This window comes from Manduca sexta, chromosome 13 (genome assembly GCF_014839805.1).
Source record: "Manduca sexta isolate Smith_Timp_Sample1 chromosome 13, JHU_Msex_v1.0, whole genome shotgun sequence".
NCBI lineage: Eukaryota > Metazoa > Arthropoda > Insecta > Lepidoptera > Sphingidae > Manduca > Manduca sexta.
The window spans coordinates 624859-646711 of record NC_051127.1 but is presented as its reverse complement, the minus strand read 5'-3'; the positions used below and the strand labels follow the sequence as shown (position 1 = coordinate 646711).

Here is a 21853-nt window from a genome sequence, read left to right as displayed (position 1 = left end):
TACAATGTGATGACTAAATAAACCTAGCATAAATAACTGTGTAAACGCATAAAGCAGAATAGTAATGTACTTTGACACACCGCAACTCGTATGAAGTGCTCAATAATTTTATTAACACGTACCGCATACATTTTATGCCTTTTTAACGAATATGCATGAAAAACCCGTTTGCATGTCATTAGCGCGCTCTTCGAAGAAACGAACTTTCTAAAGCATTATAAAGGACAGTAGCAAAGCGATAATCATAATCAATTTACAAATGTTGACTTATTACGCGGACGACTCAGCGCCAAACAAACTCCTCGATCGAACCCGACTCTGACTGCAAACAATATCATCGTAGTACCTATTTGTACTGAAACAACAAATTTGTAGCCAGCTTTAAATGCAAGCCTAACACGCGGGCACACACTCACCGTGTGTACAGAGACAATATGTAGGAAACTCTACTACGATCTTAAGCAACGCGACAAAATGAATCTCCGCTCGCGACTGATACGGCCCAATTCAAACACAGTCAGCGCCATTTTGTTTTGACAAGCGGCTAGCCCGGGCGCGGGCTCCGCGCGAAACAGACCTTACACCCAGCGCACTTGGACCCAATTTGGAACAAAACTTCCGCGCAGTACGAACATCGGAAATTAAGGGAGGACCAGACACGATTCTGTTTGCCGTCTAACGTGGTCCCAGGACAAAGTTACAAATATTTGACGTGTCAATTTTGTGAATGTTGACCGAGAATTGCGGTTAATATTCCCGACCCGAGCAAACTGGCTGCGTGCGCGCTCACCCTTTAATTAAATGACTGAAATAGTCCAATTGTTAATTTATTAAGTCGACTCTCGGGATGGATATTTGGTATTCAATTAAACAGCTCCAGCATTGTAATTTGTAAGACAGGTAGTCGGTGTTTGTACTCGTTGTTTAAAGATACTGGATAAGATATAGTTAAAAGTATTAGTAATAACTTTGTTATAGAAAAAGCGAAATAACTAACTTTTAAAAATCATACCTAAAGGCGCTGCTATGTTATCGTTACCATGAAACAACATCAAACAATAGCGAATCGATGGAGAAGACAAAACATTGTTACCGCTTGTTAAGCGCATATTGCTCGTTACGGCGCGGCTATTTATTTTCGAGTGGCAACACCGAAGAGTCTATAAACAAAAAAACACTTCGGCGACTGTTTTCAATGACAACAATGCGCCACTCGAAGCGGAGTGTTAAGAGTGAAGCTTGGAGTAGCACTCACTTTTCGCGACATAGGTATACGAGTAGGGGTTCTCGGTTCAGTATTTTCATTGTATGCTTTTAATTTTGAGTGCGCGAACTAGCTCGCTCTCCGGGGACGTATGTTTGCGAAGGTAATATTTGCTTCCGCTGTATAATTCAGCCGGCCGCCATATTTGCCAAAGAGCAATCATTTTAATATCGTCAGGCATCACATTAGGGCCGGGCGGGATACTTACTTTGTTGAAATGGATTAATTTTTCAATTTTAATTATGCTTTTGGATCCGCGTTGAGTTAATACGTTTGTTTTATTTTCTTGTAAAAGTAATGGTTTGTTTATCTTCGGTCTCTGGTGTGGTGGGTAGATAGAAATTATAGAATGTCATCATTTGATATTGTAGAACATGAATACTTGTTTAAAAAATATTAAACTGGGTACCCAAAGTATGATATACACCTAATCCTATGCCATTCAAATACAAAATTCTAGTACTTATTGAAGGGGAAAATATGTTGAGTTCGATAAATCTTGTTGGCCCAAATTGGAAAATTCACACCAAAAATGTAAATTGAATCGAATAAGAACAATATGTGATGCAAATTGGGTACAGAGGACCTCGAATTTCCTACGTGAATGTACGAAATCGGAAAGTAATGCCATCTATATCTTTGAAGCTAAAAATGACATACTGTGTGACAACGCCATCTATAATGAAATAATGAAAGCTTTATATTATAAAATGTATTAGCGCCATCTAGTGTTATGCACAATACGTTACACGAGCCATTTGCAGCGTAGCCAACATTGTAAGAAAAAGCTTCATGTTTAATCCATAGATGTCGTACGTGAAACAATTTATATTTTTCCAATATATTTTTGGAATACTTGTAAAAAAGCAAAAAGTAAAACATGACATATTGACACAAAAAAAAAATTCTTCTTTTACTTGGCGTTATCCCGGCCTAGGTTCCAATATTATATATTAGTCGGCCTAGGTGCCAGGGTCCCCTTTTTACTACGATCCTTCCATTTCGCCCGGTCTTTCGTATCCCGCTTAGTAAGACCATTGACTCTTACTTTCCGGAAAACATCAAGGCAACGGTTTTTGGGCCGTTCGCGGAACGTACGCCCGGTACGTTCAGGCATAGCTATTGCGACCGACGTACTCCTGCTGTTTTATTAACACGTGACCAGATAATTTTAGGCTGTATTGCTGGATTTTATCCGCCACAACGCGGAGACCAAACCAATATACTAAAATAATTACACTTAATACAAAAAATATATTATCTCTAAAAATTTCTGAATTTGAACATTCTTCATAATATTGTATTCGTGAAGATTTTTCAATAAGTATATACGAATTTAGAAAATCCGACATCGAATGAAACTAAAACTGTTATTTAAAATATTTATTTGAATAAATCAATCTCTGTCCATATAATTACAAAAACGATACAACCCAGCGCGATCATCTCTTTCTAAACCAAGTATGCTTGATGCTTACCATCCAAAAATAATAAAAAATATGAGATTAGATGTTAAAACTTAAAAATAAACCTATTCTTTTAACTTAATTTCTAAATATGGCTTACTTCTGATTCTAAAACTATAAAACACTGAAAGTAACTATATTTAAAGCGCATCCACACTAGACGAGAATCGTTGCGTTTTTAGGATAAAATTTAAAAAATGCAAGCTAACTGTGCTAGCTTAGCTGAGCGTTAGCAATCTATGGAAAAGTTTAGCTGTCTGGAGGTAAAATTCATAAAATAATTTATAAAATCGACCCCAACTTAGTCCATTTATATACGAGGTTATGTTTCGATTGAGAACATACATCCAAAATGTAAACATTCTACACAGAGTACTTTCTTAAAACACTTTCAACCAGTTTCTCTAATGTATCCCCTTTGAAATAACATTTAGTACCTGTTGCACAAGTTTGAAGTTTTTTTAAAGTTATCATGTTAAACAGCTAATTTATATAGTACTCATTATATCCATCAATTTGGGAGCAAAGATTAGAGTGACTTTTGTATTTGGTCGGCTTATATATTTATGTTGTGAAGTAGACACTTAAACATTTAAAATCAGTCTATTTTAAAATCAGCAATTGTCATGGACGTAACAAAGGCGTTTTTATGTGTGACCTAAACATATTTTAATATCTTAACATAATGATTGGTCCCTGAGGTATTTCAAAACTCACTTAGTAAAATATTGATCAGCCCCGGATCTTGAATTTTTTCGAGGCGGGGCAAAATTTGGAAAATGCCGCCCCCACCCATCTGTATTTTTACTTTTATCATAATCATTATTTCGCACCTGGCTGGAAATTTTAGTATTGAATGTACTGGATGTCTCAATAGTCAAAGTTGAGTTAATGATGAGTTATGTATTGGTCTGCCAAGTTTGAATTTGCCGCCCGGGGCATGGGCCCCAGCTAGCCCCCTTTAGATCCGGGGCTGATATTGATTCACATTTAAATAAATCAAGTATTCTTAAAAGTCATGGACTTAAATCTGGAGGCACATATTTGTACTACAATGAATAGCAAGAGTATTGGTTATGTGCAAATTGTACGGTGGGTGTATAAAAAAGCGATCGCAGCGCACGCCGTGGTAGAAATTTGGAACTTATTTGTCTATTTACTACAACAGATAGTCTATCTTCAAAGAGAATTATAATATATATGGAAATTACTTACTCTATGGTCTTCGTTCTTTACTTGTATGCGTCCTTTCTAAAAGATCAACAATATTTTTTCATTTGCTATCTTAAAAAATTATTACTTTTTATTTTTTCTTGCTTTTTATGTTTTCATTTCGGTATTTACTTATATAAAAAATCTAACAAGATACCACAGGCCGGATCTTTAGTTGCCATATGACATTCATAGAGTGCATTACATATACATATTTTGACATTTGCAAAATCACCGATATACAACGGTGGAGCCACGAAACCAAAAGAAGAAGAAGATAGTCTATCTAAATTACGACGAAAATTTCTACAACCTGTTTTTTATTTTGAGCTGCATAAATACATTAACATGAAAAACAATTTGTTATCTCCCTTTTCACCATATAATTACGAAAATTATTAGAAATTATTAAAACATTTGATGTCATTAGAAATAACCACTATAGTTGGAAATGGTAAGAGGTGCTGTCTTGCACTTAACGAAGAGTAGTAACCAAGACGCCTACAATCATTTTCTCTAGTAGAAAACAAAAAAATATATAGAAATTACATATCCATCTACTGATGGTAGGTCTCTCATATGTGAGAGTCTGCCTGGGCACCACCGTAATGTCTATTTCTGCCGCCAAGCAGCAGTGTGTAGTCACTGTTCTGTTCCGGTTTGTAGGACATTGTAGCCAGTGTAACTAGTGGACATAATAAGACTTAGCATCTGGTGTCTCAGGATGGTAAGTGCATTGGAGTGCCAAGCAATGCTTTGTAATACAAGGTGTTCGATGGTGTTTCTGCTGTTTATGAGCGGTCGTATCGCTTACCATCAGGCACACGGCAGGCTCGTCTCGTCATTCAAAGCAATAAAAAAAATTCCTAGTTACACACTTAGGATGTCTATGAATATTTTTTTGTATCTGCCTAACAATAGTAGGAAGGCATTCTGATTACGGCCCCTTAGTCAGTCAACCAGAGACATACTACATTAGTTATTTTTTTCACATACCTATTGCTAAAATTGTTGTATACTATTTTGTATATAAATAAGTAAGTTTCAAAACAAACTAGAGAGTAACTAGTTTTAGTAACTTCCGAGATTATTGTTTTGTATAAGACAATTAAAATGGATAAAACAAAAATAATGTCTAATATCACAATGGAGTTAGTAACCCACTGGTACCGAAATAAATTTGTGACTTCTGCATGCCATGTTACAATCAATCATGTATCTTAAAGTTTTAAAATAAAGCTTTAAATAAGTTTGAAGTTCACTTCACATATAAAACTAATTACATACTACCTATTTTTAATTATAAAAGGATATTGTTGATGACAAACATACAATTTATAAAAACCTAAATTAGTAACATTACTTGTAAGTTGTAAAAATGAGAATTCTTGTTTGTTCAATTGTTCAAACCCCCCATAATATGGCACCTTTTTAAATTGTTCCTGAATCATAATTTACCAACTAATTTAACATACCTAATTAATTAAAGTAATTTGTGCCCTGAAATAAATTTCCTTCTTCCAATACGGTATATAACACAAGCTTAATAAAATGTTGGACATTACTATAATGATAGTTCAACTGCGAATTTTTGAGATGATTTTAATATCATATACACTTATTTCTATGAGTGTACTTTTATAGTACTATGTTCTTAATATTACTGTTCATAATTTAACCTTAATAATAAATAAAAATAAATATATATAGTCATGATTGCAAGATCTACTCAACAACAAGTGGGAACTCTTCAATGTCTTCGCACATTGAATTAAAACCAGCGGCCCATTCGTCAGCTTCTTTTTCCTGGAAAGTAAATTATATTGCTTTAAAAAGATGACATTATCCAATTTAGAAAAAGAAAAATTATTTGATATGTATTCTTTTTACAGTAATAAGTGTTTAGTTGTTTAGTAAAAAGAGCGTCGCTGTATGCACTCTTATTGTGATAAAGTACTAAACACATCTAAAATATAAAACAGAAATGCAAATCTCTTTGGTCAGGTTAGTTTGGAAATCATTATATGAGAAGGTTTACAGGTTATGTATACATCTTTTGGTTGACAATGATCAAGATCAATGATCATCAAGTAGATGTCAATAATTGTGTAATTAGTTTATAAGGAATATCTGTATAATTATTTGTAATATTGTACATCAGTTTTGTGAATCGAATAAAAAAAAAATGATAAAATTTATTCATTAAAAATACAATTACTAGTAAAAGATAGCTGAATGTAACATACCTCCTTCTTAGACATTAATTTCTTTGTTTTCTTTTTCTTAATAGTTTTCTTCTGGTTTATCTCAGGCATGGTAAATGTTAGGTCTGCCAAGTCGTCTTCATCACTAGATTGCATTCGATTCTCTCCTTCACTGGCTTGCGTCTCACTATCAGATGTTGACCGTTGTCTGAACGTAACTTTCTTTGCCTTGCCATAACTTTTACGTGTTGGCTGTTGAGAAAACAAATCATTAATTAGTATGCATTACAAACTATGTTTTTAATTTTGCTTTATTTACAGTGATACATATTTTATGCCTTAGAGGAATATGTTATGATACAAGCTGGCAATCATAATAAATGAGCCATATATGTAGTTGCTAGAACATGCATGAAAATTATGTTCTAAGGATCCTACACTAAAATCGCATATGTACATAAGAAAATTAAGATCTACAGCAAACTTTTCCTAGTCAAGCACTTCAATAGTTCAATATGTCATGGACTCTCCTGTACCTCCATCACCACTCTCTACCTCTACTCTACACACGCAATCCGTTAAGCCCTCCGAATTAGTCAAATAAAATATATTTGTTATAAAAAACGTTTTGTAGACAAATTTAAATATTTTCCCTACATGAAATGCTTCAGATATTTAATTTAGTTATAAATCTTTCTATACAATCCAGTAATCTATTAAATTAAAGTATCAACATTTCAATAATCAAAAACCCTCTAGTTTTTAATAGTGAATTAGTGAGAGTTTACTGGACCATCAGTCAGCTAACTATTTAACAATAATAGTAATACAAACCTTTAAATGGTGTACAATATCAATATCTTCAAAGAGATGGACAGAATCACATTCCTCATTATCAATCTCTGCACTCTGGTGTACATCAACGTTAGTTGTTCCAGCATTTAGTTGATCATTTTTGTCCAGCAACTGAGGTGCATCTTCTGCTGATTTCAAATCTTCATACATCCTCTTTACTGCTTCTGAACTTGAAGTTATTTTCGTCTTAGCAGCTAATGGCAAAGCAGTTCTTGCCGGTCCATTTTTATCATTAATTTCCTGTAAAACTCTTGAACGAGACCTCAATGATCGTACTTTATTATGTTCACTATTCTTGTTTGGCACCACATTTTCCTGATCTTCGTTTCCACTATCATCAAAACCAAAGTATGTCACATCTTTATCTTTTTCTTTACGGGGTGATTTTGCTGGTAATTTAGATATAGCATTATCGTTTTTGCGTTTTCTAGTCTCTCTGACATTATCTTTATCATTAGAAGTATTGCTGCTTGAATTAGATACATCTTTATTGGTTTTCTTTGCAATGGCTGCTTTCTTTGTTACTTTTTTAGATGTTTTCTGCATGTCTGCATTGCTTCTATTAATAACATCTTCAAACAAAGCACTGGCCTTTATTGGTGAAAGTGATTTCCCTCTTTTCTTTTTATTGGCATTTCTTTCAGCAACTTCTCTTATAAATGAAATAATGCTAGTTTGTTTTAAATTTGTTGGGTTACTTTCAACAATTTGAGGTAGACTATCATTTTCTTGTGGAATCATATTAACATAGACATGTTTCTTTTTATTACTGTCTTCCGAACTAATAAAAGAACTTTCAACTGCAGGTGTCATATTTGCTTTCAAATATGTATTTGCTGGCCACTTAATTGGTAACCTACCAAATTCCACTCTCCAGGGGCTTGCTAATGGGTGCTTCACAGACACATTCATGCTACTATTTGCCACTGGCTGGTCATCAAAGAAACTAATATCATCTTGTAAGTTGAGAGGATCATTATTGTAAATAGCTCTCTCTATTGTCTCTCGTTGGTCTTCTGCATTCGAATATTGCGTTACAGCAACAGGGTTTAGAGATGATGGTCTTGGGGAATTAACAGGAGAGTAGTTAATATCATCATGATAACTTATTTCAACATCTGCTTCAATATCTTCCACATTAATAGGTGGGGGATTTTCATACACAGATTTATTGCCATTATTCACTAGTAGTTTGATGGCATCTAAATCAGTTTCATTTTGATTCATATGTTGTTTCCCTTGAATAACTTTAGGATCAAGGTTTTCAATTTGTGGCATAACATTTGAAATTGTTTGTTGACCTTGTATTGCATTCTGTTCCGCACTGCTAGTTGATGCTATCTGATCATTCTGTACATTTTGTACTTGTGTTTCTTTCTTATTGTTTTGATCTTTTGCGTTTTTATACATAGCCACCACTTCTTTTAAGGCAGCTATGGCTTTAGACATATTTTTGTCATAATTTTTTTTCACCACAATTGTTTTTGGTTTGGATGGGTTCTTTTTAACTACTCTCTTCTTTTTCTTCTTCTGTGGTTCCGGTTCTTCATCAGGATCAAAAGTAAATTCATAAACATCAAGTTTCTCTGCATGACCTTTAGATTTTTTGTTGTCATTAAGTATTTTAAATGAAAGACTTTTGTCTAATAACCGTTTCCCAGTTTTCAGATTCCTTGGGGATCTTTTAGTTGGTGATGTTTTAGGTTTCACTTTAAGCCTAGCTGATCTAATTCTTTTTGGGTTATTATTAGTGTCCGGGCTTATGTTATTTGACTTTTTATCTATCTTTGTTGAGACATCTTTATTTTTAATACTTTTAGTGTTTGATGGGTCTGTTTGTATTTTTTTAGCTATGGATGAATTCTTGTTTAAGGGAGTACTTGCATGACATGGCTGGACTGGAATAAACTTATTGGGGCTTATGGAATGGTCATCAAATCTAGATGGCAAACGGTGAATCCTCTTTAGACGATTAATAATTAAGCTTTTTTCAAACTCAGAATTAGGCCCTTTATCAGATGGTGGTGTAAATGTATTACTTATAAGTAACACATTAGAAGTCTGTGACTTATTAGGTGATTTGTTTTTTGATACAGATGTCCCATTCTCTTTCATGTTAACATGTTTAGACTTTGTTTTTGTTTTGGTATCTATTATTTGTTTCTTTTGACGCTCAGGCATCTTTCTTTTGGTGACAGTTGTATTGCCTACTTTGCTAGGCACAACTTTATCATTTTTAGGAATATTTTCTGATGATTTATTTATTTGATGCCCTGTTTCACAATTTCTTTTTAAAGTATCTCTATCATGATTCTCTAAAACATTTGTAACAGAACTGGTAGCTATTTTGTGTGTTGCATTGGTATTTTTTGTTTCTGAGACCTGTCTCTTAGTGATCTCCTGGACATTTTCTTGGTTGCCAATAATTTTGCTTGATGCGTGATATTTTGTTGTGGTTGGATTGTTTAGATTATTCTGACTTGTTGACAAGGTATTAAGCGCTCGATTCTCCTTGAAACGTGCTGGCAATCGTTTTTGACGCAGAGGTCTACCATTATTTTCAATGGCAAGAGAAAGTTTTGTCGGCCCTTGTTTGCTTTCAATTACAGTCTCATTGTCGTCTGATAAAGAATTGGTTTTGTCCCCTAACACTTTTCTGTTAGATTTTACAACTTTACCGGTGTTTCTAAAGTTGTTTTCGACGTCGGCATTTTCCTTTATACCTTTTGCTTTTCTCGTTCTAGTTCGAGGAGGCATGACGACTGAAGCGTCGTCGTCGTAAATAAAAACTTTATATTGAACCCACACAAAGCTATGAATTATACCTTTTAAAAGCTCTTATACACGCATCTATATATCTACTATGCACGCTTATAAATAAAATTACACTTTTTATGGGTTAGATATATAAAACAAATGAATCACAAATTAATTTTCCTTCGTTTTCGCTCGCTTTTCACAGTATTGACGTTTTAATAATTGACATTGACATGTTTTATTTGAATGTTGGTTATATGTATTGTCTATTCCTATAAAACTTACTTACACATGCGGAATATCAGATGCAGAATTCAGAGAAAGAGAAATGGATATCTAAAAATAGATGCTTACCTCACACCTTTTTCAATTTTATTCTTATCAATGTATACAGGTCTTTCAGAGGGATAAGGCTGTCGAAACATCATAATCTAGGACATGGTCTATATGTTAAATCTCTATACAGTAGTAAGTGGCATAGCGTAGAAGTAATAAATTTCTTAATATCTTTTTAAGACAGAACTTTGAAAATAGTCATCAATGGTAGTCGAATCAAATCGATAAGACACAAGTGGTGATTTTAGCATGACAGTTTGATATTCTTAAGTAGTATGTATTATTATTCTCTTTGGTAGTATGTTTATATGTTTGATATGGTAACACTAAATTCAAATATGTCGTTGATGTAACGGCCATATTTTTTAAAGTTTTGGTGTTCCGTTTCTAATTTGTGCATTTTCAACTACAACAAAGTATTTTTGCATTCTTTGTGTTCAATTTTATAGAAACGCATAAGCATTTAGCATTATATTGGACAGTAACACACGGTGAAATAAAATTTGAGATATTTTATGTCCAATCTGAATGTGAAATTTTTTTGAAAATAGAATTCAATGGTGTAACAATCTGACTACCACTTTTCAACATATCCTAAAACTATGAAATATTCGACAATAGATTGGTACTATTAAAAGTAATTCCACTTCCTTGATCATCGTTACCAAATCAACAAGGACATGACAACGCCTTACGGCTTATAAATAGTTATTTTCACACTAAGAAGATAAACTGATGAAAATGGTGGAAGAAAAGAATACTACAATAGATACGGTGCAGGTTGCGCTTCGCATCAGGCCGTTGATGCAGCAGGAGATCGAGAGAGGCTGCGATGAGTGCATCGACGTTGTGCCAGGAGGTCCTCAGGTGCAGATTAAAGATCTCGCGTTTACATACAATTATGTTTTCGCTCAGCACATCACGCAACAAGAATTCTACGACACAGCAGTTAAAGGACTTATTGGAAAACTTTTTCAAGGTAATGTAATGTTCCAGTGTAGCAGTTCTTTGAGGATATTTAAATAAATGTTTTTAAACCATGAGAAATTTAGGGATCTGTATCTAATGGTGTATATATTGTATTTTTTTTTACTTTATGCATTTTCAAATTCTGGAAAGACCAAATACGTTTACAAACAGCAATGTGACAATGTTTTGATTTTATCTTTAAGTGTAGGAAGCTTGGGATTGGTCAGACTTATAACTAAGGTAAGTAAGTACCAAAATCCAAAATAATCTTGCAGTTGGTCTCTGATTTCTGTATGTCAGATCACTTCTTTTGTATAAATATTTAAAATTTTATCTCCACATATTGGCTTATTTATGAAATGTATAATTTCAGGGTACAATGTTACTATACTTGCATATGGACAGACTGGTTCTGGAAAAACCTACACAATGGGCACCAACTACTCAGGGTCTGATGGCGATTCTACCAAGTTAGGTGAGTAACTCATACAAATAAATCAATATCATCAAAAAGTTATACTTTTAATTCATTACATGATGGAGTACACTTACCTTCAGTTGCTTCTATCAGTTGATATGGATGCCATATCATTAATAATTAGGGGTTTCTTATAAATTTGGATACACACAAGGTGATTCCAGAAAATAAAAAACTTGCACAAGCCACAATGGTGGGCCTTCTGTCTACTTTGATGAAAAAAAAAATTATTCAATGCTAGCTTGCAGCTTTACCCGCATGAAGTACTTTTCCAGGATATATTTCTTTCTGACTTACTTTATATGTATCGTTATATTATGACCGTTTTACACAAAATAATTATATATGTAGCCTAGGTGTTATTCTGATTTACAACCAATATCACTGTAAAGTTTCATCCAAATCTGTTCAGTAGTTTTTTTTTGTGAAAAAGGAACAAACATACATCTATACATCCATCCTTACAAACTTTTGCATTTATAATATTAGTAGTATATAGTAGAAACTGGATATAACGACTCTGGTTATAGAGATGTATCGGTTATATTGACGAAATTTTAGGGCCTCTACATTAATGCATATAAAAGTGTATAGTTTATAATGACTATCAGATAAAGCATCCAGATTTAATGATCCCTTCGATGTTACTATAACCAGTTTTTACTATCCAATGTTCTAGGTGTAATTCCGCAAGCAGTAGCAGATATTTTTGACTATGTTGAGACACATGAAGACAAGTTTGTATTCAAAGTTAGTGTTTCCTTCATGGAATTGTACCAGGAGCAATGCTACGACTTGCTCTCCGGCAAGGAGAGAGGACACAGTATTATTGAAATAAGGGAGGATATTAATAAGGGTGTTGTTTTACCAGGTAATCAAAGGTCTCTTTTTTTTCAGTGAACTTTATAGGTCATGGTTAGTTGAATAAACTTATTAATGAAGTCTCATATTTTCACAATGTTAAGGGAATGGCTCGTGATTAAGTTGGGCAGCTGTGTAGTAAAAATAATATGTTAAAGTTTAAGAATTAAATATGAAAACCTTATCTATAACACTGGAATATTATTTGGGGTTTATATTACCTACTTATGGTATATTCACAGGTATAACTGAGTTACCGGTAGCGTCCACAATGGAAACTATGATGGTACTTGAGAGAGGATCTTCCAGAAGAGTGACAGGTTCCACAGCCATGAACCAGGCGTCTAGTCGAAGTCATGCCGTCTTTACCATTGTTATAGCTAAGGAAAGCCGAGCTGACAAGTAAATATCTCATATAAATTTAATTGATATTATGCTGTTTTTATGTATTTTCCGCATTTTTATTTTATTTAATAGAGATATTAATATTTTATTAAACTATGACATATTTTCACAATACATTTGAAATGTTGCTTGCAAGTCAGGGGAATTCAATTTTTTTTTTCTATTTACTTTTCTATTATGATCAGCTGATTATAGTACTTTATTGTTACAGAAATGTAGCAACAACATCAAAGTTCCATTTAGTGGATTTGGCTGGTTCAGAACGAATTAAAAAAACGAAAGCAAGTGGTGAGCGTCTCAAGGAAGGTGTGAAAATCAACCAAGGACTGTTGGCGCTTGGTAACGTCATATCGGCGTTAGGAGACGGCACAAATAGGAGCTATATAAGTTACAGAGATAGCAAACTTACTAGATTACTGCAAGGTGAGTAATTGAATTATCGAGAAGCTATCCAATTTGGGATTTTGTTCAACATAATATAACATTAATTATTGTCCATATGTATGTAAATGCCTGCAGCTATGCTTGGTATAGTTTGCATTATCAAATGAATATACTCCATATAATAAAAGGTGTAAGGATTACTTATTAACTGGTCAAAACTATTTGTTTACAGACAGTCTTGGCGGCAACTCATTGACGTTGATGGTGGCGTGCGTGAGTCCTGCGGACTATAACTTGGACGAGACCGTCTCCACGCTCCGGTACGCGGACCGCGCGCGACGGATCCGCAACAAGCCCATCATCAACCAGGATGCGAAGGCCGCTGAGATCGTCAGGTATAGCACTAAAATGTTGTCAGTTGTGAGTTCTGAACATAAAAAGTAACAATGGTAAACAATGTTGAAAAATTTATATAACAGTTTTGACAGCAAAAAGTTATTTCAAAATAATTTGCACATAATTATTTATCTATTTATTTTAGGTTGAACAACTTAGTTAACGAACTACGCTTACAATTGCTCGGCAAATTACCGACAGTCAGTGAACAAAATAATGAGCAATTACAAGAAGAATTAGATAAAGAAAAAGCAAAATACGCCGAATTATTAAAGAAACACAAGCAAGTAACGGAACATCTCGGGAACATGCTCATCGAAAACACGAATTTATGCGAAAAAGCACTTTTAGCAGAAGCCGCTAAAGACAAAATAGAACGTAAACTAAATGAATTGACTGAACAATGCAACCAGACTATAGAGAATTTAAACACCACTGATAGAACAGATGAGGAGCACCAGAAGACAACAGTTGTGGACTATTTGAAAGAAATAAAAACTAGATTGGAAGATTTGCAGTCGGTGAATTTGAAGACCAATGAAGAACTGATAGACCATGAGATTAAGCTGTCATTTGTTAAGGATGACAATGAACATGACAAGGTTGATGACGATGTTCTACTGAATGAGGATCAGGCGGTATTAGAGGAGGAGAAGAGAGCTATGGGACAGGTGAGAGATTCAATTATCATTTTAATGTAAGCTGGAGTGTTTTTGCAACTGAATCCTGGGGCAACGCTTAATGCGCCAAAAAACTTAGAACTGCTCTACAAATATAATAATGTGATAGACTCTGGCTAGATGATTTGGACACTCAATAGCCTGTCAATCTGGATCAGATGACTCAATCTTTCTTGGTAGCCTTAAACGAGACGCCGATCCTACCTCTAGGACTGCGGTAGGAATAATTTTGTAGAAATAAAAAAATACTATGTTGTAATCCTGATATTATGTTCTCAAAATTCGATTTTTGAATTGATAAAACGGATTTTCTTTACTATGTTCTAAAGAATCAAAACTAACATTTTTAAATTTATTAGGTGGCACTTAACCAAGAACTGCAAGAGCTGAACCGAGCGATGGCGATCAAGGCCTCCGTGGTTCAAGCTATACTGGCGAATAATAAGGAGATGTTGGATTCTCACAACAACCTCAAGGAAAATGAAGAAAAGATTGCTCACTTGGAGAAGGAGAGAGATGAACTATTGCAACAGTTGAAGCAGACTAAGGTAAATTCCTAACATATTTTATGATCTATAAACATGTAATAATCAAGAAATTATGATGGATCTCGAGGGATTCTTAAATTCGTTTTTAGTTTATATTTAAAACTGGTACTTACCATTCGATTTTTTATCTATAATTAGCTCTAACTTCAGTTCTGACCCACCAAAGAAATTGTGAAATAATAAAATATTTAATTTTTGTTCACACCACCTACTATATAGTAAAGAACAATAATATATTGATTAAAAAAAATCTATTATTCACCAGAACAAGGATCCATCTCATGAAGAACGCCGCACGAAGATCACAAGTCTGGAGTCAGAAATTTCAGATCTCAGAAAGCGATGCCAGCAACAGGCCAATATTATCAAGACTAAGGAAAAGAATGAAGCTAAGATTGCTGCACTTAATGCTGAACTCCAAGCCATGAAAGTGACTAAAGTAAGATCTGGTCATCAATATTTATTATCTTCCAACTATATGATAGACGAGCAACCGCTCGCGTCTTCGCCCGCGCGATAAGCTTTCAGATTTGTAATATAATTAAGTAAGATTTTTCCTTTTGTGTCGATTAAAGTTCTTCTTGTTTATTAAATGATGTAAACCATGTCAGTTTTAGGTGCTTACTCTGGGTAATCAAAAGATGAATTATATTTAACGCCTCTAAGAAGATTACGCACTTTTACATTATTAACGAAGTGTTTGCCTAAATAACTGTTGCAGACATACAATAATAATTTAATATATCAGCCCTGTATTACTATATTATTCTTCCTATTTAATTTGTGTAGGTGAAAATAATAAAACAAATGCGTGAAGAGAGTGAAAAGTTCCGCAAATGGAAGGCAGATAACGAACGCGCATTATTGCGCCTGCGCACTGAAGATCGGAAACGCGCCACCGCCATGGCCAAGATGGAGTCACTCCACGCCAAACAGCAGAATGTACTTAAGCGCAAGATGGAGGAGGCAGTCGCTGTTAACAAGAGACTTAAGGTATGTATTTGTGCAATTTAGATAAACAAAGTAGCATAGCATCCAAAGTTTTGGATAGTTGGAATAGGAGTACCCCATTTTAAAAAGGCATCTAAACAGCAAAAACCACATTTTAGACAGGTTTCTATAAGGCATAAATTAACCAATTTGACTATGGTAGTAGTATTCATACTCATTTGTATCATCTTGTATAGGAAGCTCTAGATCGCCAGAAGCAGACGGCGATGAAGCGCAATGCGAAAGGTAGCGTGAAGGCGGGCGCCGTGCAACTTTACATCGAGCAGGAACTCGAGGTGCATCTGAGTATTGTGGAGGCTGAGAAATCGCTTGAGGAGTTGATGGAGTACAGGTAATACTTTTAGAAAGATATGTTTTATTAAGCACGTTTGATGATTTGTCAGTATAATAGTATGTCAGCGCTGGTGTGCCCAGATAGCAAACGGCTTATGCTTGCATAAAAATAGTGTGAATATGCGGAAATACGGTTTATAAAATTATTGGAGCACAAAAATATATATAATATTAAATAACTTTAAATTGAAATATTAAAAATTGTCGAAATGTTTCCGCCGCTGTGAGTACAGCTTTACCCTTTTTACACTGATGACTCACTATATTCTTAAAGCGAATGGATTACAGAAACGAATTGTTTAATTTTTTTTTTATAGAGCATGGATAACAGAACAAATCGAGAACCTACGTAACAGCACGGATGACGAAGCCAACAGAAAGAAAATAGCAGAGCTCGAGGACGATCTCGCGCTGCGTAAAGCACAGATATCAGACTTGCAACAGAAGATATTGACGGCCGATCAAGGTATAATCAGTATTTGTGAAAGTTTTTCCTGTAGTAAATAAGGCATTTTGGAAGTAAACAAGATAATAAACTCATTTTCTTTGGCCTGATGATGAATTAAATTGATATTGATAATTATAATGAGAGCAATGTGAGATACTGTGACGTCATGGTCATTGCGGTAGAGGCGTGCGAGGGAGATGGCACGATGACCCTACCTCGCGCAGGGCCTACTTTTGCCCATAGCAATATTTGAAATATTTATTATCTAATTTTATTTGTTGTTTTACCAGATGTCTTTTTCGTATTATTTACTGTATCATATTGCGAGAAATAAAACAAAATTACTTCTATTGCCCACAGAAAACAAATCTCGAACACAATGGGACAACATTCAATCTATGCTGGAAGCTAAAGTGGCCTTAAAATGCCTGTTCGAATTACTTGTTGACGCTAAGAGAGAGCTACAGAACCAGAGCGAGAAAGGATATCAGGCGCGTTATGAAGAGGTGAAGGAAGCTCATGACAGACTGGCAGTTGAGTTTGAGAACAGCAAGACCGAGTTTGAAAGACAATTGGCTACTGTGAAGATGCAGAGTGAACAGAAAGTAAGTGCTGTCAGTCTTTATGGGCGGTCTAAAGTTAGTTAATGTAGGTGACCTTTATATATCAACTCTTGTCTCAATTCAATGCTGGATCAGCCCAAAATACATTTTCAAATTGTAGAAAGAATTGGTCTTCGTTTTCACAACTGTTCATCGTCTTACTAAGGCGTTTCCCTTCCTGATAAGACTTTCTTGGCCATAATCCAAACCTGAGCAAATCCTGATAAAAAAACTTGTGTTTCTCAACCTGATATTGGCACTCAAGACCCCATCCAAAGCCCACATACGTTACCACTTGACAAAGAGGCGATAATTGTAATACTCAAGCTCTGAACAGATTGACACGGTATTGTTTTTCTTCCAGTTGTCAGCGCTAGTGGCCCTCCAACGAGGCGTGGTCGGCAAAGGAGATAAGAGCGAGGCATGCAAGCACTTGCAGAACGTCATACAATACCAGCAGGACAAACTAGAACAGTTCGAGGAAGATAATGTATGTCTCATCTATACATATCTGTTGTGAATGATATTAAACGCCACTTTGAATGACTCGTTCGTTTTGTGTGGTAGTTAGATGTAGATCAAATGAGTCAGATTCTAGTAATCAAGAATAATTTCTTGAGATGAAAAATTATGCTCAATTTTCTTTGTAAAGATTTTTGCGCTTTCTTTCACTATTCAAATTATAAACCAAAGATTCTCGAGGCTACGGGAATCTGGTCTCTTTTTTCATTCTTGTTTCTGGGACAAACTATAAATACGTGCAGAAATCTATAACTGAATACATATTTTATTTGCCAAAGGTTTATTACAGTATTCAAAATCATTCATAAAGTTTTAAAGAAGTTACCATGATACCTAAAGTAACACAATACTAAACTCAACATTAACCAACAGAAAAGACTAATGGACGAGTTAGAACAACTCCGAACAGCCGGCAAAAAAGTCTAAAAAGCGGACGAACAAGAAGGAGTCCGCGACGGACGCCGTGAGGAAGGTGGAATACGTAGAACCCACTGATGAAGAAGACGACGAGTTTGAGGATCGCGACAAGGACCCTGACTGGAGAGCCACACCATTATTCAAACGGATACAGGTATGAATTTTGTAGGTATGGCAGGTATGATGGTTGTAATGAAAGTTTTATGTTAGTTAGATCTAATTCTACAGCAATAACATGTTATCAGTTCTGCCTTTCTTTACATTTTGTGACCTCGGTTATTGATTTGCTATAAATTATCCTAGATATATTGTGTTCTCCAACGATCGGACACATTATTTGGCTGAAAAATAGCCAGTGGGGTAGCTTTTAATCAGATTCATAATAGCTAATAGAAATTGTAATGCGTAGGCGCAGCGTTCCCGGCTGACGATGAACTTCACGCAAGTGGCGGACACGTCGTCGTCGGTGAGCGACGTGTCGTCGCGCGCGGTGAAGCGCTCGAGCGACGGCGCGCCGCACTGCGTGTGCCGCGGCAGCTGCTCCACCAAGATGTGCGGCTGCGTCAAGAGCGAGCTCGGCTGCGGGCCCGCCTGTCGCTGCCAGCCCGCGCTCTGCAAGAACCGACGACTCTCCTCCGACACGGAGGACAAGGAGAACCAGGTAACCATTTACGACTCGTAATACGCTCATACAGGCCGACTACAAGCGTCTATGTTAGGTATGCTCTGTGCGCGATTCGATTAATAATCGTGTTCAAAAGCCAAAGCTTCGATTATACCGCGCTTATTGACCATTTAAAAGATGTTATTTACGTTACAGAAATAATTTAAAAAATTCAAACAATAAGGTTTACACGAATATTATTGTTACAGCCATCAGGACCTGAATTATCACTTGACACCACGCCGCCTTCCTACTTCGACAAACGGTAAGAATTATTCCAATAATACCCGATTCAAATTCGATCAACTAAACCATTTCGTGAGAACATAAACAGATTCGAAACGTCACAAGAGTTGTACGCAAGCGACAGCCAATCGAATACGCCTACGAGTTCCCGCCATAATGTACGTCAAAAGAGGCCGCTGAGCGAAAGGAGGGTACAAGCAAATAATGCGCAGAAATGGATGTTCGCTCTACTATTGTATAATACATGCGTAGCTCCAATGTCGACTTACTGCGCCAACAATATCCTCCAATACGGCATGGACGCCGCGAAATATAACGTCGTCTCGAACATTCTCAAATATCTCATGCGTCAGGTTAATCGATTGAATTGTAAAAACTTGCGAACTATGCGCTTACTGATATCGATATGTCGGTTTAAGTTTATCAATACATTTTTGTGTCGCCTGAGAACATCGCTATGATTTTCAATCGTTTTAATCGATTATTTCAAAGTAAATGTTAAATGACCCGTAACAGTTTCCATATAGTATAATATCTGACAACTGTTTTCTCTTCCAAAGGCACTATAAGAAGTATTCGTTCTATAAAAACTTATCGGGAATTTGGCACATATTTAAAAGGAGAGAACATTAAACCCCTCACACTTGACACTGTAAGTGCATAGTTCTGCAAAGCATTTTATGTAGATTGCGATTAGTGAAATAGTGTTGCCTTAGACTGAATAATTTACTGACATTTTATAAATTCGATTTTTAAAAACTGTCGTTAAAATGTATATGTAAATAATTTTAGTCAATATCTGTCTATGCAGTTATTATTGGTGTATTTGTATTTCATTCATTAGAGACGACTGTGTCATTTAATATAGATGTGTATATTAAGTATATTGCTATGCAGAACTATGTCATACAATAATTAGACAATACTATAGTAAAACTGCATGAACCATTATACCACCACACATCTATTTTATCAAGGATTTTTCTTCATAAACGAGGTTTAGATTACAAGTAAACTTGCAGAAGTTGAGTTTGTGTAAGGTTTTTGTCTATTACTGTGTAAATAATCATGGCAACCTGTCTTCTTGCGGCACGGCAAATCGCATTTGTATAAAATTGTATAATGCAAACTTCTGGAAGTTCTTGCGCAATATATATTGCTGCTAGTACTTGCTAGTCTACACTTGGCTTTAGAAATAATGGCGTTTGATCAATGTGAATATTTTTTACAGAGGTCACCTTGATGCCACATACGTTAAAAAGAAGAAAAGCTATTTCTTTCCCCATGATCAGGGAAATGGCGAATCCCGCGCAACAAAGGTAACCAACATTCATTTACATTACATTTCATTACTTTAATAAGCAATTTACACTAAATATTATAGAAAACGAAAGTATGTTTGTTGATTGGGCTGTAGATTGACACCACTTACATTTTTTTGGCTTAAATTTACACTTATGGAATTATTATCACAGAAAATGTTGGCGGGGTCGTTCATAATAAAATAACAGTTTGTAACAAACATAAAAACGTTCTGTGGTGACTTTGACTTCACATTTATTAAACTGAAAATTTCGGTACTTCGCAAAACAATATAACCGGTTTAAAGCAATAAAAGTGGCGCAAATCGTATACATTGTTAGTTTAGCACTCGCCTCTCAGAAGTTTTTTTAACGTAACCGCAAAACTGTATTGCGATTCCATCTCATAAATTAAACAATAATAATTAAGATAATACGTATAATTGGCGCACTATTTATTGCTCCATTAAAAACTTTTATTTTATATTGTGTTTTTTGTTACGGATGTTAATTCCGGGTTGTTATCGAGCATTATTTACATGCATTTTTGTGCACGGGTTTTTAGAAAATTCTAGTCAAATTATTTGTTTTTATGACTGCTTCGGTGGCGTAGTTGTATATGGCTATGACTGCATTGTTGAGGTCTCGGGTTCGATTCCCGAGTAGGACAAAGGGTTTTTATACTCAGTATCAGCATGGAGTCTAGTTTTGTGCTCGCCCCTTTACGTTGCGGGACGGAATACACACTGCGGAAAATACACACGTTGTGCCTCTGCCGACCCCTTCGGGGATAAAAGGCGTGATTGTGTGTAATAAAATAAACAGTTTAATTTATTCCAACATATTATCATATAATATCAATATAAATCTATTACGTGTTTAGTAATATACATACATAAATCCAATACTCTTGACTCTAAGTTGTTAATCGACTGGTAAATAACCTAAATGTCTTATAACTAATTGCACAATAAATCTAAAATAACTAAGATTCTTCCACTCATTCTGCCAAACGTTTTACGAACCTTATCTTTATATTAATATTGCTTTCTCTTTCCAGACTGAATAATATTCGTATATCAGCAAGCCTGACTCCTCTAAGTGAACTCAAATTGACAATGTACCACGCAAGTGCCTTCGATTCGAAATCTTGTCCATGATAACTAAATAAAGTGTATAATGTATTACATATAATTTTAGTATAAAGAATGGATTTTCGTGTCGCCATTTTAAGTTGATTGAAAATCTTGTCTGCTTATATTGACTTATTTTATAAATTTGAAGAGTAGATCTCTAAATGAATAAAGTAATATTTATTGTAAATGTTGTTTTTTTTTAAGCAAATTCTTGGTATTATGGGGGATTTACACATGTATTTCCAAAAAAAAAATGCTGGTATTAATAAAGACCTGCTGCAGTCTTTTGGATTTAATAAATTAGATATGTAACGACTTATGAGTTCCTATTTATTTTGTTTTAAATATAGCTTATTGA

At 35.0% G+C, this 21853-nt stretch overlaps 2 protein-coding genes across 2 annotated transcripts; one reads left to right on the top strand and one right to left on the bottom strand.

Annotated features, from left to right (window-relative positions):
• Positions 1-2632: 2632 nt before the first annotated feature.
• On the bottom strand, positions 2633-9999 carry LOC115453579. The gene is made up of 3 exons (XM_030182284.2): positions 6981-9999; positions 6189-6398; positions 2633-5748 (listed from the first exon to the last, which is right to left on the bottom strand). Exons 1-3 carry the CDS (start codon positions 9756-9758, stop codon positions 5668-5670), a joined length of 3069 nt encoding a protein of 1022 aa, XP_030038144.2. The 5' UTR covers positions 9759-9999; the 3' UTR covers positions 2633-5667.
• A 408-nt stretch (positions 10000-10407) lies between these two features.
• LOC115453582 (chromosome-associated kinesin KIF4) lies at positions 10408-21682 on the top strand. The gene is given in 20 exon segments (XM_037438117.1): positions 10408-11073; positions 11437-11538; positions 12221-12412; positions 12645-12804; positions 13019-13230; positions 13424-13586; positions 13733-14258; positions 14627-14815; positions 15081-15254; positions 15605-15808; positions 16003-16157; positions 16477-16625; positions 16968-17212; positions 17574-17762; positions 18141-18302; positions 18558-18809; positions 19022-19077; positions 19147-19411; positions 20290-20377; positions 21420-21682. Coding segments are annotated over 19 exon segments (3651 nt in total). The 5' UTR covers positions 10408-10829; the 3' UTR covers positions 20302-20377; positions 21420-21682.
• The last annotated feature ends 171 nt before the right edge of the window (positions 21683-21853 follow it).

Coding starts and splice junctions, on each gene's coding strand:
- LOC115453579 (XM_030182284.2), bottom strand. CDS start 9,758: ATGCCTCCTCGAACTAGAACGAGAAAAGCAAAAGGTATAAAGGAAAAT. Junction 6,399..6,980: donor ATATTGTACACCATTTAAAG/GTTTGTATTACT, acceptor TTTTCTCAACAG/CCAACACGTAAAAGTTATGG. Junction 5,749..6,188: donor AATTAATGTCTAAGAAGGAG/GTATGTTACATT, acceptor TTTACTTTCCAG/GAAAAAGAAGCTGACGAATG.